This window comes from Amphiura filiformis, unplaced genomic scaffold (genome assembly GCF_039555335.1).
Source record: "Amphiura filiformis unplaced genomic scaffold, Afil_fr2py scaffold_47, whole genome shotgun sequence".
In the NCBI taxonomy this organism is placed as follows: domain Eukaryota; kingdom Metazoa; phylum Echinodermata; class Ophiuroidea; order Amphilepidida; family Amphiuridae; genus Amphiura; species Amphiura filiformis.
In genome coordinates, this window is record NW_027305511.1 from 774,750 (window position 1) to 793,640 (window position 18,891).

At 38.7% G+C, this 18,891-nt stretch overlaps 3 protein-coding genes across 3 annotated transcripts in view; 2 read left to right on the forward strand and 1 right to left on the reverse strand.

Annotated features, from left to right (window-relative positions):
* Positions 1-2,989: 2,989 nt before the first annotated feature.
* LOC140144273 (sodium-coupled monocarboxylate transporter 1-like) lies at positions 2,990-5,896 on the reverse strand. Its single transcript, XM_072166092.1, has 4 exons — positions 5,833-5,896; positions 5,228-5,484; positions 4,170-4,389; positions 2,990-3,154 (listed from the first exon to the last, which is right to left on the reverse strand). The coding sequence occupies exons 2-4, from the start codon at positions 5,353-5,355 to the stop codon at positions 2,990-2,992; spliced, it is 513 nt and encodes a 170-aa protein (XP_072022193.1). The 5' UTR covers positions 5,356-5,484; positions 5,833-5,896.
* Positions 5,897-8,999: 3,103 nt separating this feature from the next.
* On the forward strand, positions 9,000-9,443 carry LOC140144274 (uncharacterized). The gene has a single exon (XM_072166093.1). The coding sequence runs from the start codon at positions 9,000-9,002 to the stop codon at positions 9,441-9,443; it is 444 nt and encodes a 147-aa protein (XP_072022194.1).
* A 5,595-nt stretch (positions 9,444-15,038) lies between these two features.
* LOC140144275 (uncharacterized) overlaps positions 15,039-18,891 on the forward strand; it is a 73,852-nt gene continuing 69,999 nt past the window's right edge. The window contains exon 1 of the mRNA XM_072166094.1: positions 15,039-15,102. Coding sequence (XP_072022195.1) covers positions 15,039-15,102 — 64 coding nt within the window. The remainder of the gene's footprint in view (positions 15,103-18,891) is intronic.

Consider the following 18,891-nt stretch of genomic DNA (forward strand, 5'->3'; position numbering starts at 1 on the left):
CCGAACGCAAGGAAAGGAGTTCTATCTGATTGGCTAGCAATCGATCGCTTAGGTCGCTTAGTAGTCAACTATAAACTCAAAACTGAGCATCGTATTCAATTCGATTGAAATCGATATTCTATTATTGCCGTAGATAAAGAGAGTGATAGTGTGTCAATAATGTACATTGTATTGCAGCTGGATTTTACATGCATTCTTTTATATAAATTTTTTCTCAAAGAGTTGAATATGATCAAAATTTTTACTCATGATTTCAAATTTTTACCCGCAGATTGCAGTTAAACATATCCACAGCAAAATACCGGTCCTCACTAATTAGTGTATTTAATTTCCAGTTAGTGTATTTAAGATAAAACCTGACAACAAATAAAATTTTCTTGCAATAGAAATATCATATGGGATACTGATATGGTAGGCCGCAACCGCCACAACGTGGAGCTGGATATACGCGTAGCTGACTTTTTGCTCCGTGGAGCCAAATTGACCAATCATGATCATGTTAGAGTTTTCATTACTCGGAGGTAAAACTGACTAATTAAGTACGACTTACTCATTACGTGAAGCGAATTTATTCATTAAGAATTTGCCAGACGAGCGTCACGTAGTTGCAAGATATCCTCGGTCACGAAAGTTATGATTCAAAAAGTAGTTTATGAAAAGTACGAACTGACTTATTATTAAGATGCACATGCACTCATAAGAAACTCATACAGTATTGTACATAACTATATAGCTAGGCAGAGTGGTGGTAAACTATGCACACAGTTCTGCGATCTGCATTGTATCGCCGGGAGCTAATTTGTATAACGGATTTACTTTATATACTAGTAAAAAGGAAGGTTTTATTTCAAACTCTAATGGTGACCCGCAGGTCAAATTGCTAGAATTGTACATTAAACACACCTAAACAGACACAATGCAATTTTGCAGGCAGCAGCTTAATCAGCGCCAATATTGCAACATTGAAACAAACAACTATACAAACATCCAATCCAACCCAACCCCATCCCCCAGTAGGCAATGAGGATAAAGTGCCTTGCCCAAGGACACAACACGTTGGCACGAGCGGGGCTCGAACTCGCAACCTATGGATTATGAGTCGGGCGCCTTACCCACTCGGCCACACGTGCTCCCAAAAGTAGTAGGCCATACATACTGTAGTTACTGTCCGTTTTCCTATACACAATACTCAGTGCACTCACCATTGACGCGTGACCTCTACAAATAGTGTATGTTAGAAGTATAGGCCATTGCCTAGTTGACGTCACCACTGTGTAAAAAATAACCGGCCAATATTTAAAGTATTCTCTGAAATTCTAGAAAATATAGTTTTGTAACATGTCCTAAATATTTAGCTAATTTAGGTGTTTGGAAATATTGGTACTTTTGTACCAAAAAATATGAAGAAATTATTTCTAAACCGTGTTATGTCATGAAGCTTCTCATTTTCAAGAACGCTGGTTAACAATAAGCAGACTATTGTCTCATTTCGTAAACAAAAGCCCACAGTATTGTTACCTTGCGTTCGCTTTATAATCGTTCACCCAACTGAAACTATAATACTAGCTCATTGCTCATTGCACAGGTAAAACAGACACAAGTGCAGTATGTATTTAACCAGAGAAGATCTGATGTAACATAGTTGAGCCGTTTTCATTGAGTGTTATCTTGGTTTAATAGCTTTTAATAGGGTTTAAGTCCTTCAAAGGTCGTGGTGAGTTCTACTGTAGACATGACTGCATCATGATTATTTTTAAGTCAACAACATTCAACAATATGATCACCGTGATAGTATGAGAGTATCAGTACCGTGGGTGTCAGTGATCCTGGCCTGACACAGTAGACAAACAAACAAACAAACACGCCACACACATGACACATGCATGCAAGGTAACATTGACTATACACTAATCAAACAATTGTATTGATCCTGTACAACTGGTCGTGGTTTATTTACAATCGATTCATTTAAAATCCCCATAGTAAACATTAATTTTGGCAAGGGTTTTCTCTCTCTCTGGAACGAGGATGCATCCACTGGCTCCGCGTAATGAAAAGATCTAACATGATTGGTCAATTTAGCTCCGCGAAGCGAAAAGTAAGCTACGCGTAGCAGCTCCACGTTGTGGCGGTTACGGCCAGCCATATATTGATCATGCGAAAATCGTAAAACATAGAATAGAAACAGTGTGGCAGGCGCTCAAAATCTCAAATTGTATGCTTAGCCTGAGTTGCACGGCCTATCTCGAATAAAATCACCATGCGTAGTTGTTGAAAACGTGAGGATTCATCGTACTATCACGGCAATTTTTAACACGAAGATATAGGGATGATGACGGTGTGCAGGGCAAATGGAGACATCACCCCCTATTGCCCTGTAGAGTGTCGTAACACGCTTTATATCCCCTGTTACCCTGTATAGAGTCCGTTTAAAAATCGGGGATATCACCGGTTGGCGGTATATCCACAATTACAGGTTAAAAAAATGGAATGTATCCCCGATTGAAGGCAAAAACCAACGCACCCACACGGCTTGTGTGCTTGTGATGACCCACGCTACTCCACTAAAATAACACTGAGAGATCTGTGGAGCATATTAATTTTGTTAAAGCCGTGATATTTGATTTGCTCTACAGCTATGACCTCAATGTTGATAGAATTTCCACTTTTTGCATGATTGTAATGAGTCCGATCTACTGATGGCTATAACACCTCTCGTGCATATGCATTGCCGTGTATGTGTATCATTAATATTATGCATATTGCTATATTCTATATTCTTTCTTATATCTTATATATACGTCCCATCTGCGTGAAGCTCCGTTCAATAATATTACATATGATTGACGACCTAATAGACGCACTCTAGGTGGTGGAATAAAATAGCAATTTTCTTATTTTTACCTCATGTGTTTGGCTCAAAATTAAAAGGGGACAATGTGAACAGTGAACACTAAAATGGGAATCTATTCTTTATGTAAATCACATATTATTGCTTCAAGTGCATCCCGATCCCCGAGGACATTCTTCTCTTACCTGTTTCGATTGCAATAGCAGGTGAATAGGACACAATTGCCATGTATAACGCCGTCTGTAAGAAAAACACCATGGCTCCAAATATACGAATGATGAGACCAAATCGGCGGTCCAGGTACTGTGTAGAAATATATCATGTTTAACCTTTATAATATGTTAAAATTGTGATAGATATACTTAGTAAGCAGGGAATGACAATCAATGATTTGTAATGGAAAGATTCGAGCCAGGTATACCAATTTGTTGTGGGGAGTAAAGACAAAGACAAGATAAAAACTAATGCAGTATGTAAACCAGATTGGTGTACATAGTTCCTGCACTAGAAAAAATCCAAAACCACAGGGATGGTAGACAAAGTTAACAAAAATACAACCAATTTGATTTGTAATACACAAAACAAACCAATTTGATCAGACCCATTCATATAATGCGCACTATTAAAAACATATGGGCTTTGTGTAATAACGCAGGGCTAGCAGCGCATTTGATGCAGAAACTTAGCTGCTGCATACGGGGCTTCGTAAAGTTCAGGATATTGCTATAGAGACATAGTTGAAATGACGTCATTTGACAACATGGCGGATTTCATAGAAAATAATTGCAGAAAATTGCTGCTACCACTAGCATAGGCTACGTAAAATGAAGCGTATTGATACCAAGCCTTATGTTCAAAGTCAGTGTCGTCACTTCACTGACCTCAAATCGAGTTGTGTAGCTGCTACTCTAATTGGAAAAATTCAATAACCATGATCCCGTAATGTTTTGATCATAATAATACTACACCTATATCATATTCTGTAAGTGTCAATGGTTATCCCCAGCGTACTGCTTGTATTCGTGTATTGAGCAGGGTTTCCGAATACGGCAATCTCAATTGAGGTATAATCAAAGACCGAATTAAAAAAAATAGTTTGCGTCTGACGTCAGGGCAAAAGCGCTGCTGGATTGGTTGCTGACCTTCGCAGTACAGCAGATTCAATATAGTTGACAGGACGTCATTCGCAAACTAGTCTTTTTAATTCGGACTTGAATTATAATAGGCCAAATAAAAATAAAAAGTTGGATAAATATTTATTATTATGATGTGTACAGTTTCCATATCAGGCTCTTTGATTAAAGACAACATTTCTCACCTCATACACGCTTGTAATCTCCAGATTGTAAAACATTGGTACAAAGAACAATGCAATGGTAGGATAGAGCAGAAAGTTGCTAAAGATGACGGCAAAGTAGAAACCACCATTGACGTATGTTTCTGCAGGATCTCCTAACAGTGTAATGGGAGATAGGAAGGACGCAAGAAGCGTCATTGCAACAGGGACGCTAAACACATTGCGATCGGCAAGAAGGTATCTGTAAACATAGAACGAGTATTTATTTCAGTTTCTTTGAAAACCACCACTTTTGATATCACCATTTTACGTCGCCATTTGATTAAACAATTATTCTAAAATGTGTCTTGTGTTATATATCATAGCAAAATTATGTTATTCTAAAACCGCTGAAGTTTGACTATAAACTTCACTGTAAATATTCGCTTTCAACATGTCACATAACGCGTGGTCTATGGACCATTTCAAATCAAGATCGGAAAACCGCAGTATTTATTCAGTAAGCTAGGGGGTCAAATTGGTGCACAATGAATCAAGCAGAATCAATACCCTTTTGAATGAAAATACAACGTATTTAGCCAAAATCAACATGAGACATCACAGAGAAATATTTTCTAAAGGTATTGAACTAACACTTCAACTATTTGGCACTTCACAATGTGACAGTAAAAGAAAGTGCAAATGTTTGTCGTCTGCGGCACATTTGATTTGGTCTTCGCAATATAGATATCAATCTCTTACACTAGCCATACCCAACGCTTGACCGTGTCTTTCACGCCCATTTGTGTTCAGACGTAATAGTTGTGTTTGCGTTAGCGTCGATGACCCGGAATTGTAAACGGGGTTATCCATAACAAATTTCGGAAAACTTCGATTTGAAAAGGTCTATACTGCCTGAAAGTCACTAGGTGATTTATAGTGCGCCATAATTATCCCCACGGCCCAGATTCTTCATAATGTAATTTAATTACAGAGATTAGACCTAAAGAGTAACGACTCCGCCAAGTTCATCGCTCAGCGATGGAGTATCAATTTTGCTTTATGCATGGATTAGGAAATATGCCTCTCAAAGAACTTACTGTCTTGTAGACCGTTGTCCACCTTTAGCAAAACCATGATAAAGTCCCGTCAAGACAGAAACGGCTAAAAATAATGAAAACACTACATAATCCCACGTATCCAATGGATAGACGTCACCAGATGCCATGGCTCCAATTTACTTGATATTGTTTCTTCAATACTATGAAATCGGACTTTCAAACTAGGAACCGTGATGTATCATTGGTGGTGTTGGTAGTACACAAAATAATCAGAAGATGTGTTAACTGCGCATGCACTAATTGAAAAGAAACACAAGAGTGTAAACAACAAATGAGTTGAAAATAATAATTGGGCTATTCCGGCTGAAATCCATGCACCCCCTATGGAAGAAAGCTTAATCTCGGGTCATCTTCTACACAAGTATGATAGATTTCAAAATTCAGGTAACCGCATTTTAAATTCACACTCCTTACGCGGACGAATCAGGGCAAGTCTTCCATAGGGTGTTTGGATTTCAACTGGAATAAACCTTTGCATCAAAAATACATTGGTAAATAAAGCAATCATACAAAGAAACTCGTTGTTTCTAGTTGAGAAATTTAAATATTAATATCATTATTATTAATTAAAACAAAATACTCACAGAGCTAAACGCATTCGCCGTCACTGTAACCGTAACCTTTGAGACCTCTTATCTGTGAATGAAATATCTGCAAAATATTATTGAATTATTGGTGACAAATAAATACAACTTTGACCTTACTCTTTTAGAGAAGGATCTTTGGCAACGTTCCTGTATTACGATCTAGGTCGTGATCATAAATCAGTGGCCTATTTAAACTATCAACAAGTCGGCTGATAGGGTCCCCTTGCGATCTTGGCTTTCGGGTCCTTACTTTTCTTATTTTGATGACGCCAATCACAAAACGAAAGAGGATATTGACGTTAGATGTTAAAATTAGAAGAAAATAATAGAATAATAATTAGAAATAAATAAGTAAATAAAAAAGGTTGAAAGAAAATGTAAAAAAATGAGGGAAAAACTAAAAAGTGACTACACACTCTTAAAATCATGTACTCATTTTCGAATACTTTGCCTTGGACACTATTCAGATGGAGGACAAAACACCTTATGCTTCAAAATTAAAATCTGATATCTCTTCAAAATTGATAGTAAGCTTTCTTTATTGAGGATAAAATAGATTTAGTTACAAGCACTGCTTTCAATCAATCAATCAATCAATCAATCAATCAATCAATCAATCAATCTTTCCAGGCAGACCCTCATAAAATGAATCGGATATACTCGCCAAAATGCTTCTGGTACCAAATTTATTGAATTTGATTAGTTTGCCTTGTCAAAAATGATCAAACAAAAATTTAGAATAATATGTCCTATCAGAGGGGGACATAACAGGATCTGAATTGAAATGTCAAGCAAAATGTGCTCATCACAGTCAAGCTGTTCAAAAGCAAACGTGCCAGTCGGCACACCCAAGTGCCTCAGTACACGCGATGAGAAGACAGGGTAAAACCCACAGCGCTTCGAAGACGACAGACAAGAGCTACAACCACCAAAGAAAGACCAACGAGAGTGCCCACTTGAACTGTGTAAATCCCGATGTCAAAGAAAACATCAACTTACCAAAACCATCTGATAGTGATGCATGGAAAGCTTTAGATGACCAGCTGTACGAAGAATTACCCACAGAGGATCACATGCCGAGCAGCTCAACAACTTAGAGAATAACGTCCACACAAGATTAGTGGACAGATTCGGTGTGACACCAGCATCATCAAAAAGGCAGATAGCAAACCAAAGACATAAAGACAACAAAGAAAGTTGAGATGTCTCAAGAAGGAGACAAAACGCCAATTCAAATTGGCGCTAAAAATAGAGACAAGGTGGAGACTAAGAAGCTGAAGAAAGACTTCCATAAGATTATAAGGCAACACAACAACGTTTAGAATCTGCAGATGAAAAACATCCATTAGCACAGCTCTTCAGAAACTCCAAAAAAAAAAACCTTACCAAATTACCAAGAAACTTATTTATCCGAATGAAAACAGAACTCCAACTTTCTAAAATCATGTAGCAGAAAACCAGTCAACGATGACAAGAAACGTGAATACAAATACCACCCACTAAAGCGGATGAGAAGGCCACCATGCCCAAAGAAACCATTCAATACCAACAAAACCACCAAGTCTTGCCCAATTTACAAATTGCCTGTTGAAAGGAAGACATTCCAGTGCTCCGGGAACTAACCGCATTCCCTACTTAGTTGGAAAAAGTGCCCTAAAACAACAAAAATTCAGCACGAAGTAACATGCCGTAAATGGAGGACTAGAAATATACCTTTGAGTTGGAGAATGACGAGAACTCCAGTGGTAATCGTGGAATGGGAATCCTAGCTCAAGGGACTATCACCTACCTGACTAAAACAACTACATTGACAAATCGATTCCGAAAGGAATCATGGATAATGTATCCGGCTGTGTAGAATGTACAAAGACTCTAACCAAGGTGCTCCTGGATGCCAAAATAAATTGAAATCCTATTGTGACAACATGGCTTGATCTCTAAAATGCACAGGGCACTGTACCACACAACGCAGTTTGCATTGGAATGGTACCATGTCCTAGATAAAATCCAGAGGATGCTCTATAAATACTATGATGAGAGTTACATTCCTGTAAAGACAAAGGATTTGAAAACAGGCTGCATACAATGTAATATTGGTTTGTTCCAAAGGTGACCACTATCCTAGATCCTATTTCTGGCTGTCTTCAACTTGGGTTTTTATCTGCTTGATAAATACAGCCACCTTGGGTACCTAATGAGTAACACAACCACCGAATCCTCTGCTAAGGCCTACGCAGATGATCTCACACTGATTGTCAAAAGCCCAGAAGATAGCCAGAAGTTGATCAACATAGTCAATGGTTTCTACATGTGGACACGCACCATGAAAGCCAAAATAATCAAATGCCGTTCGCATGCAATGAAGACGTTCATCCCAAACAGCAGTACACAAAGATAAGAAGGACAGATAACTCTATATGCTGCATACGACCCTAAGTTAACAATTGATGGAGGAGAAATTGCTAGTATCCACAGTCAGCCGGTGAGATATCTTGGCAAGTTAATCTTTGAAGACATGAAAGACCATGCCATCAGACAATCCGTGAAAGACAAACTGGCACATTTGCGCAAAACAACGGACAAAAGCCAACTCAACGGTATTTTGAAGATATGGATCTACAACAACGCAATCATACCCAAACTGACATGGAGTCCACCATCTATAACTTCCTAATTACGTTCCTCGAGAATCTGGAGGCAACCTGCACCAAGCACTTGAAACGAAGGGCTGGAGTAAGCCGATACACCACCAGCACCGCCCTGTACCGAAGGAAGTAGGAATAGGTACGGCCTACAACTAAAGAGGCTCACCACTTCTGTAAATTTCATTCAGGTCAGCAAGCACCATATCAACAAACACTCTATAGATGGAAGTACTCAAGCTCTGTACAAATACTGTCTCCAAGGCAAAGCAAGTCAGATGGAATGGGGTCAAGGAACTAGGGCAACGAGAACGCCACCTGATACTAAATGAGATGTGCAGAGGATAGACAGATAGAGCAGTCCTTGGCTTTAGAAATAACTAGAAGCTAATCAAAGACATGAAGCCTCGAGAACACAGAAAGTGCTTGAGCGGTCTTATCAAAGCAGTGGATGAAGATGATTTGCTTGTCTTCCTATATGGTTGTGCTTAGCAGGGATAGTGGCTTAAGTGGGACGCCGCCATGCAAGTTGATACATCATGGAAGAAGCTGCTGTACGTATGGACACCCGAGATGTTGTCGTCCCATATCATCACCATACATGAGCAACTGCCAACCCCCACGAACCTGAGATTATGGGGCAAGAACAATATAGGATCCTGCCAGATATGCCATCACAGCAAGAGTACACTGTTCCATATACTAAATGGCTGCAACTTCTCACTGAAAAGTGGTCGATACAACTGGCGTTATGACCAAACCTTAAAAGCCAAAACAGAAGGTTTGATGCCCTTCATCGATGCGGCTAACCAAAGGAAACATAGTGTGCCAGACAATACAAGCTACATCGCTACTATCGCATTCCGCACTGCAGATGGTACAGCCAAAAGGAACCCAGCCTTGCCTCTTCCAAAGAAGGAATGTACAAACATCCTCTACAAAAGGCCAACGACTGGGAGGTCTTAATGGATGAAGAACACAAACAAATAGTGTTCCCTCCCCCAAATAGCAGAGATAGCTAAACGTCCTGACATTACCATCTACCTGAAAGGCCAAGAACAGTAATTATAATTGAACTCAAGGTTCCAATGGAAGAGAACCTGTCAAATGCATATGCCAGGAAAAAGGCAAATGTCAAGGCCTTGTAACTGAGTGCGAGAATAGAAGTTGGTGCATTCACTACATTCCAATTGAAGTAGGAAGCAGATGCTTTTACAATACCTCACTGAGAAAATGCCTTGCAGCTTTGAGATGCTTTTACAATACCTCACTGAGAAAATGCCTTGCAGCTTTGGGAGTTCCATCCAAGTGGGAAGAGAAAAATCAGCATGGGCACAACCTCGAAGACGGCACTCAGAGTTAACTACGTTACCTGGCTATGCCGTCAAAACAAAGCATTCAACCACATGGGCCTAACTTCACCAATAAAGCACTAGGAGGCAAGAGGGACGGTTGAGCGCTCATAAAAACCGGTTTAACCCGCCAAAGCCTGGTATCAAGTCCAAAGACCCCAGTGCACACAATACTGTGAAAATAGACATCGATGGTGACGGTATTGATGTTTAACCAGTGAAACAACTATTCCTCATTGATAGCTCTATGCTAGTCCTGTCTGCTGCTTTACATCACCCCGGGTCGACGTTGCAACAGTACTGTGTGGTACACAGTGTCATCGCCCCTATATCTTCATGGCAGAAATCGCCATGGTAGGTTGAATCCACAGCCACGCATGGCCATTTTGTTCCGACCTGTTTAATAATTTTGAGACGCATAATGGGCCGAGGCACATCTGACTAAGGCTATTGACAATAGCCTTGTGACTGACCTCTGTGTGTGTGAGTGAGCATGGTATACGCCATGAGGTCATCTGCTTTAGACTGCCTCCACGAGTGGCCTATTCTGCGCTATAGTTTGGCACATATAAAATCGGATTTATTGTCCGTTTTTTGAGCTCAATACGCACGCTTCTTTCTCAATGCGCAGGCTAACGACTACCATATCCTTTCAACACATATATTCAAGTACAAGCAAAAAATATGGCTTCTTTAGAATAACAAAAAATACGGGAGATATTCATCATTTTCTATCCCGGTATCCAAATATGTATCGTCTGAATATCAAATCGTGCATAGCACATTCACGTGTATCGAGCCCGTGTATTCGTTTTAGTGTCTCTGCTGTACAATGTAATTATTAACCAGGCGATGTCGGTGTGTGGCACTTGTAAGTATACGCTGATTTTGTTTTTATTTGTTTTTAAGTAAACAAGGAGAAAAGACATAGTTCAATGAACCATTCCCAAGCATCCTTCACAAGAAAAAAACTACAATGGAGTGCTCATCATAAAAAGGGTGAAATAAGGCTCCGAACGTAACAGCGCTGGTGTTCTACCAATTAATAACTTCTCTTTAGAAGGGGAATACATTGTTTATAATATTGACTTAGAGTTATACGATTTATGGTGCAGATTTCATATCGTTTTGGGGTTCTTTTTCATGCTGGCCACACATCGATGTATCAGATTTGCAACAAAAAAGTAATAACTAATGGTAGTACTATTGATATGAATATAATTTCAAGGGCAACTAAGTTGTATATTTGAAGCAAGCAGACCATGAACTTGTTATGGTAGAATTTGCTAGAATTTGCAATCATTGAAACATTGAGAACATCAAAGGGCGCTTACTGCCATGACATGGAAATCCGTTTAGAAAGTTGACATGTCAACTGAACAATCTGCTTTACAAAACTGCTAGATGTATATAACCTTAATATCTTTCTGCTAGCAAGTTCTTTTGTCATATATGAACTTGTTATGAATCTGGAATCAGTCAAGTGTAAACAGTTTGTTATGAGGCATCATGGTAATCAACAGCATGACAATATGCTAACCATAATACTGATATATATAATGGTATATGCGTTGTGCCAACGTAGGTTCCAGCAGCAAACACATTTTGTTTTGCAGAAAACGTCGGGTTATATAAAGGGTATAAAACGTTTTACTAAAGTAATACCATTAAGAAAACGATTTTTTTTTAAATTTGACGCAAATATTCTGATATTGTATTTAAATATTTTGCAATCACGTTTCCTCAACCTTTATGCAATGTTGTTGTAGTGGTTTTTATGTAAAACGGTCTAAATATGTTTTTATGACCTTTGTATAAACTAAAACTGTATAAACTAAACTGTATAAACCGACATTTAAATGTAATTAAAACGGTTTGACAAAAAAAAACCACAAAATGCGATAATACTAATGCATTGGTAATATAATATAGTACTATTAATCTGTAAGTATGATTAACAGACGCCTGTCGGTATAGTATAGTCTCTGGATTATGGATCCATAGGTTGTTGGTTTGAACCCTAATTCTAATAAATTACCTAGCCGGGGATCCGGCTAGGTCCTGTGATCCTATCGGATCTTTCTTCTTCTTCTTCTTCTGGCAACAAATTTCAAAATGCTTCTTCTCCTACATGTTACATCCTACAATGACGTCACTTGCACATATGCATCGGCTATATCCAGTGTCTATATGATGTTCACAAATTTGGGGTCAAAGGTCATTAAGGGGTCATTTCCGGTATAAAACCAAATATCTTCAAAATGCTTCTTCTGCCACAAATTACATAGTACGATGATGTCACTTACACATATGCATCGGCTATATCCAGTGCCTAATAATTGTTCACAGAATTTGGGTCAAAGGTCATTAAGGGGGTCATTGCCGGTCTGAAAGCTAAAAATATTCAAAAATCACTGTTTTTACAAATTACATAGCAGAGTGTTGTCATTAGCACACATGTATTGTTACCAACCAGGGTCTTTGGGGTGTCTACAGTTTTGGGGTCAAAGGTCATTAAGGGGTCGCTTCCGGTCAAAAACCAAAAATCATCAAATATGTTCATTTTTTTAAATCTCAAAACGTAACCAGACCAGAGTGACATAAACTTCATATATGCATTAGTAATATCCGATGTATGCACGGTATTTTTATTTTTTGGTCAAAGGTCATTTAGACGTCATTTCCGGTTTTAAGCTAAATAACTTCAAGAATTTTTATCTCCATAACTAAGCATAGTAGATTTTTTTTTTTTAAACTGTAACAATGCATTTTCTCGGTGTATATGCGGTTTTTTTTTATATTGGGGTCAAAGGTCATTAAGGAGGTCAAAATGTCAAATTTGCAAAAAAATGTTTAAAATTATGGAAAAGTAGCTGTATCTCAGCCTATGGGAGACGGATAAAGCCCCTACATGCTACAGTGATGCACCATTGTGATTGTACCTTTCTGTCTCAAGTTATATGTAAATAGGATCAAAGGTCAAAGATTAGCATTTCCGGCCCGGAACGCCCGGCTAGGTTCAGATCTGTTCCCAGATCTAGTTTCTTTTGTTTTTGTTAAGGGATCTGGAATTAGGGTTTTGAGCGTTTCGACAGTATTGTTTGTGGGACATGAGAGCACATCAGACATATCTAATTGCATTCTGAATATGAAGAATGTCTTTCTGATATCAAATAATTTTTATTTTTGAAATTCACGATATAATACAAATTTTATGACAAATTATTAAAATTTGATATTTTTCACATTTTAATATATAACAGTCCTCGAAGTAAATTTTATAAATCTAATGATATATTCTTAAAGTGTATGTAGCTGGGAGGAAAAGCCGACGATCAATTGAAAATTTTGACCTTTCATATTTTCCCCCAAAAGACCTATTTTTTCTGGTGTTTTGGGAAAAAAATCCATATCTTAAATACGAAAGGTCAAAATTTTCAATTGATCGTCGGCTTTTCATCCCATCTACATACACTTTTTAAGTATAAATCATCAGAATTTATAAAGTTTACTTCGAGTACTGTTAAATATAAAAAAATAATCAATTTTTAATCATTTGCCATAAAATGTGTATTACATTGCGAATTTCAAAAAATCAAAATTATTTGATATCAGAAGGGCATTCTTCGTATTCAGATATGTCTGATGTGCTCCAATGTCACACAATAAATACTGTCCAAACGTTCATACCCCATCCCTTAAGTAACAGAAAAATTAATAGTAATGGCAATAAACGTGTGTTCTAAAACTGAACACCGTGGAATCTAACCTTTATATACTTACGTACATGATGTATGCGACGCAAATGTTAACTACAGAAAAAGGTCCTCAGATGCATCTGCTATCCTTTGTTTACGCTATTGCCGGATTAGGCTCCTCAGATCATAGTGCAGTGTCGTCCACGGCACCTGTTATCCTCTCAAAACATGTACTAGGTTGATGTACAGAGATCTTATATAATGCCAACATTCTGGTTTCTTATATTGATTGATAGCGAGATAATACCAACATATCAATATATAACCGTGGCGTGTCAACATGATAGTAACCAGTAGCTAATAGTAACACCCGTTTTCAGTAATAATAGATGAGCCTAGGCTACCACCTTTAATTGCAACGTAAATCACAGCCTATTTAGACCATACTAGCTTGACGTGCATTGGTTATTTAGTGTGGTATTGTGGTTATTACTTTTTCCAATATATATATAATGTCAATATCAGTAGGACACCGGAGCGTAACAACATGACTAGTATGGTTATCACTTTTCAGTGATTATAGAGTGGGCTAGGTAAAACGTTATTTGTTATACAACAGATATTCTAGAAAAATAGTCATCACACATAATTTGATCTGCAGGTTTTTGATGCATCCAAACAAAACAATCCTGCACTAAAATGATAAAAACGGAAGAATACTTTAGTAACGTGTTTAATGCACTTAAATTGCTGTGAGAAATGACATTTTTATAGACTAAATATGCAATGGAGCTTCCAATAATCACGTTAACATACATATGGGGGTTGTGCATGAGACACTAAAGCCTCCAGCATACTTTCCTGCCGCTTGCCGCAGCGGCAAGCGGCAGGGCTTTTCAACCAATGACAAGCCTTGATTGTGTCCGTTTGTCTGCAATACGCGTGCGCCATGCCGCTCAGCGGCAAGCGGCAGGGTAGTATGAAACCAGCATAACCATGGTTTACATTCCATCCAACCTACCAGATTATTCTTGTATCTGATTCAAACGGTAACCGCTCAACACTTGAGTACCTTTACAGAATAGGCATATAAACACCTGTATAGGCGAGTCTTTAGTTTAACCAATGAAAATGATAATTCAATCCCACGTGATACAGGTCAACCGAAATACTTATTGTTCAAAATCAACCAGCAGGCGTAATCATTCATAGGGAGTGCCATCAAATACATTCATGCGCTTGTTCGAAATGCCGTTTGTTCGACACCCTATCAACAGCAACATCTGGATTTCTTATGCGTTTCAATAGGGTTGGTGTTAGGGTTAGGATTAGTGTTAAGGCAGTAGGGTTGGGATGACGTTATATGAATCGGATAAGAGTTAGGGCTAGGATTATGTTTTACCGTGTCGAACTAGTGCAGTGTCGAACTAACGGAGAACGTTCGGAGTATCTATTGCCCTCAGTTCAGAACTTAAGTAGACTTAAATGCGTAGGGCACTACAAGAGGAGACATGGCGCTATATGTTTGGATCATATTCATAGCAATTTCTCTTGCGAGTTTTGCTGCAAGAATTGGTAAGTAAACAAAGTAATTGCATTTCTATATAGTAACATAATTATATCGTAATTTTATTTGTATTCTCCCTAGAATCTGCAGCTTTCATTATCAGATAATCGCGAGATTGTGTAAGCCTACATGTATTAAGAGTCCTATTTGACTGCAATAATCATTGGGACTGCATGGAAGCTCGTGGAGCCACAACCAGAATACAATTTTTGCTTGAAATGCAAATAACATCAAAACTTTTAATCTTGATCTCATTTCAAAAGTTCAACAACGTTTCACTGACGAAATTTCGAGGAGTTGCTATTGCCGGCATCAGTACATGTGTACCATTGCACACACATACCCCTCCCCCAACCAGCCCGGGTGTGGCCGCTTTCTTGTCATGTTATTCATGAACTTGAAATAAGTGTGCTGACTTTGGGTACCAGATCTGATACATATAGCAGTTTCTTCCATGATGTGTCAACTTGCATGGCGGAGTCCCACTTAAGCCACTGTTCCAGGCAGGGTTTTCATCCATTTTCGGACACGTATCAAACCATGGCACCCATTCACCTACCATGACAACCCATTCACCCACTTCGGCATCCCTTCAGCCGCCATGGCATCCCTTTACTCACCCTGACACCCCTTGAGCCGCCATAACACACCCGACCCACCCTGGCAGTGCACCCTTGAACCATCATGACACCCCGTGACCCTCCTGATCCTCCGAATCGTGGCACATGGCAATTAAGGGTCCAAAATCAAAAGACAGGCAATGCGCTTTTAAGGGAATGTATCGGTAACTGACATTTTCAAAATGTATATATTTTATCGCTTAAGCATTGGAGAAATGTGCAACCCTGAAAATTTACTATTTTTCTTGTAATTCAAAAACTATTAGGTATATTTTTCACTTATTCGACGCAACCCTTGGGGTCAAACTAAACACTATATTGATCCACCATAAAACCTCTGACCCACTATGACACCACTTGTCCAACCATATTAGCCTTTGACCAACCATGACACCTCATGACCCACCATGACACCTTTTGACCCACCATCAGTGGCGTAACCAGTGGAGGTGGGGCGGGGGGAAAGCTGTCCCCCTCTGGACACAAAAAATGGGAAGAAATGCAAAAAATAGGGAAGGTGGGGAAAAGGGTAAAGAAGGAGAAAAAGGAAAGAAAGAGGGAAGAAAAGAAAGGGGAAAGGAGAAGAAAAAAGGAACATTTGTTGTACAAATTTTAGTGTAGTTTCAAACAAATCTATACTACTTTTATTGTGAAATATGTAGTCTGAAACACTGATGTTTTAGCTTGCCAAAAATCAGGAGCTTAAGGGGGCTCCGCCCTGTACCCCCGCCCGTTTACCGCTTCGTGGCAAGCTATCGCTCGCACATAAATACTACTACTTTTGATCAGAAATTGGGAAATTTTTAAATCTTGTCCCCGGAAGGTCAGATCTGGTTACGCCTCTGCCCACCATGACACCCCTTGACTCACCATAACACCCCATGACGCCCATTGACTTTCCAAGATACCCTTTGACTCACCATGATACCACTTGGCTTACCCCGCGCCCATTGTCTTTCCTGAACCCTCTAAACTTAAAAAACCAATAGCAATTAAGTGACAAACAATTACCTTTTTAAGGAAATTTTATCAGCAACTAACATACATGCTCAATTCAATTAGCCCCTGGCTCACTTATTCCCAAGTCTGGAACCAAACTAATTGTTATCTAATGATCACCACGCATGGTCTATTCAATCAAGTGATCCAGATCAATACACAAAACAAGTTTTCATAATGTCCATAAAACCCAATTTTCTCTAATTTTGTATTTATTTTGTATTTATTATTATTACACATTATCATTCCCTGAATATTTGTTTTCCAACACGAGGAATAATGCAAAAAACAATGAACGGTGTTAATAGAATTTGTTTTAAAGTTTTTCGGGCACATCTTAATGATCAGAAAATTTTAGGTAATTGTCTACTAGTAGTTTACCTCTTATCAATGTTTGTTTGTTAGTTTAGGATGAAACTGTAAAAAAACGATGTTTCTTGTAAATTTAGAACGTGATCTACTTAGTGTAGTAATATTTACAAATAAATTCCAAAATAACTGATACACTCAACAATATTGGTAGGAATGAAGTGACAGTTACATATACTCATAATGGATTTCATGCGTGAATCATTGTTACCTTGTGACCTAAGCCAAAATACAGGTCTTATTGTCTGAATACATTGTTATGTATATTCATATTTTTATGGCTTGGTTAATATCTTTGGTAAATTTATGCTTTAACGATTCGTCGCAATTCCTTTAGCGGTCCCTGTTAGTTACGCACAAATTGAACTTCATTATAACAAAACTATTGTGTTCGGTATGTGAACGGTTCCCTGATATGTATTCATAAGGGACCGTTCACAAACACTTGTGGGGGGGGGCTAATGCCAAAAGGGGGTAATATAAAGTTTTGACCCTCCTAGGGGTGGGGGCTGAAAAAATAGGGGTGACCCATAATATTTACATGTCCAAAACTGGGGGGGACCTGAAACTCTGAAAACGGGAGCCACGAAAAATGTTCGCGATTTTTTTTTGCATCAGGCCCCCACTGGTTACGCCACTGCTGTTTAGATTTTTAGAAAAAAATAAAGAATGAAAGAAAAAAAGAAAGAAAGAAAGAAAGAAGAAGAAGAAACCACTGAAAATAAGAGTCTAGCCGTTGCTTGGCTAGACTAAACAAAGAAGCAGTTAGATTTCAGGACCTAGCCGTAGTAACGGCTAGGTAATTTCCTCAACTTAGCGTCTCAGATGAGTTAGATATTTATTTAGTTTATTTCAACTTACTTGACACATGGCGGGTTAGATTTGAAATGTTAAAATTCAAACATTTTCCGACACCGTGAACACCGTTGAAAGAAGGTTAAGTTAAGCAACACCCAAATTGTATTGTTATTAACTCACAGGTGATAGGACATAACAATGCCTACACATTCCTTTTGGAGATTATTAGCTGCGAAAATGCATACAAATTAAAAATGTACAGTGCACTGCCTTTAACGTGCTTTAGCCTAGCCTAGCCTAACTCTTCTTAGTCTAGCCGAGCGGCGGCTAGACTCCTGTTTCTCAGCGGTTTCTTAGTCTAACCGAGCGGCGGCTAGACTCCTGTTTCTCAGCGGTTTCTTACACAGCCGTGACGTTAGTCACGGCTGTGTCTTTTTTCTTACAGGTTCTTTCTTCTTGCACAGCCGCCATCGGCGCTGTGCATTGTTTTTACCGCATTCTTCTTCTGGTTTCTTCTGTCAACATCATAATCAGCCATCGTAGCCACATGCTTTTAGGCATGATGACCATACTTGGTCAGTAGGACCGTTTGGTGGTGCCACAGATGTCACATGATCAACTTCCGGTCAAATGTCATCCACTTCCGGTCAATGGCCAAAACTTGGATTTTCACTAAAAATGCTACTCCTCCCACATATTACATAGCACCGTAACGTCACTTACACACATGCATCATCTATAGCCAGTGTCTAAAAGTTGTTCACAGAATTGGGATCAAAGGTCATTAAGGGTCACTTCCGGTAAAAGTCTGAAAAATTTGTAAAAAATATTCAAAAAATCACTGTCTTTACAAATTACATAGCAGAGAGTCGCCATTAGCACACATGCATCGCTACTAGCTAGGGTATGTAGGATGCCTACAGTTTTGGGGTCAAAGGTCATTAAGGGGTTACTTCCGGTCAAAAACCAAAATTATCAAAAAGTTTAAAAATTTTTTATCTCAAAATGTAA

What these genes read in the sequence shown, in the direction of transcription:
- LOC140144274 (XM_072166093.1), top strand. Translation starts at nt 9,000, where the DNA reads ATGCAAGTTGATACATCATGGAAGAAGCTGCTGTACGTATGGACACCC.
- LOC140144273 (XM_072166092.1), bottom strand. Translation starts at nt 5,355, where the DNA reads ATGGCATCTGGTGACGTCTATCCATTGGATACGTGGGATTATGTAGTG. An exon ending in GGACAACGGTCTACAAGACA is followed by an intron (nt 4,390 to 5,227) that starts GTAAGTTCTTTG and finishes CTATGTTTACAG; the next exon opens with ATACCTTCTTGCCGATCGCA. An exon ending in AGATTACAAGCGTGTATGAG is followed by an intron (nt 3,155 to 4,169) that starts GTGAGAAATGTT and finishes ATTTCTACACAG; the next exon opens with TACCTGGACCGCCGATTTGG.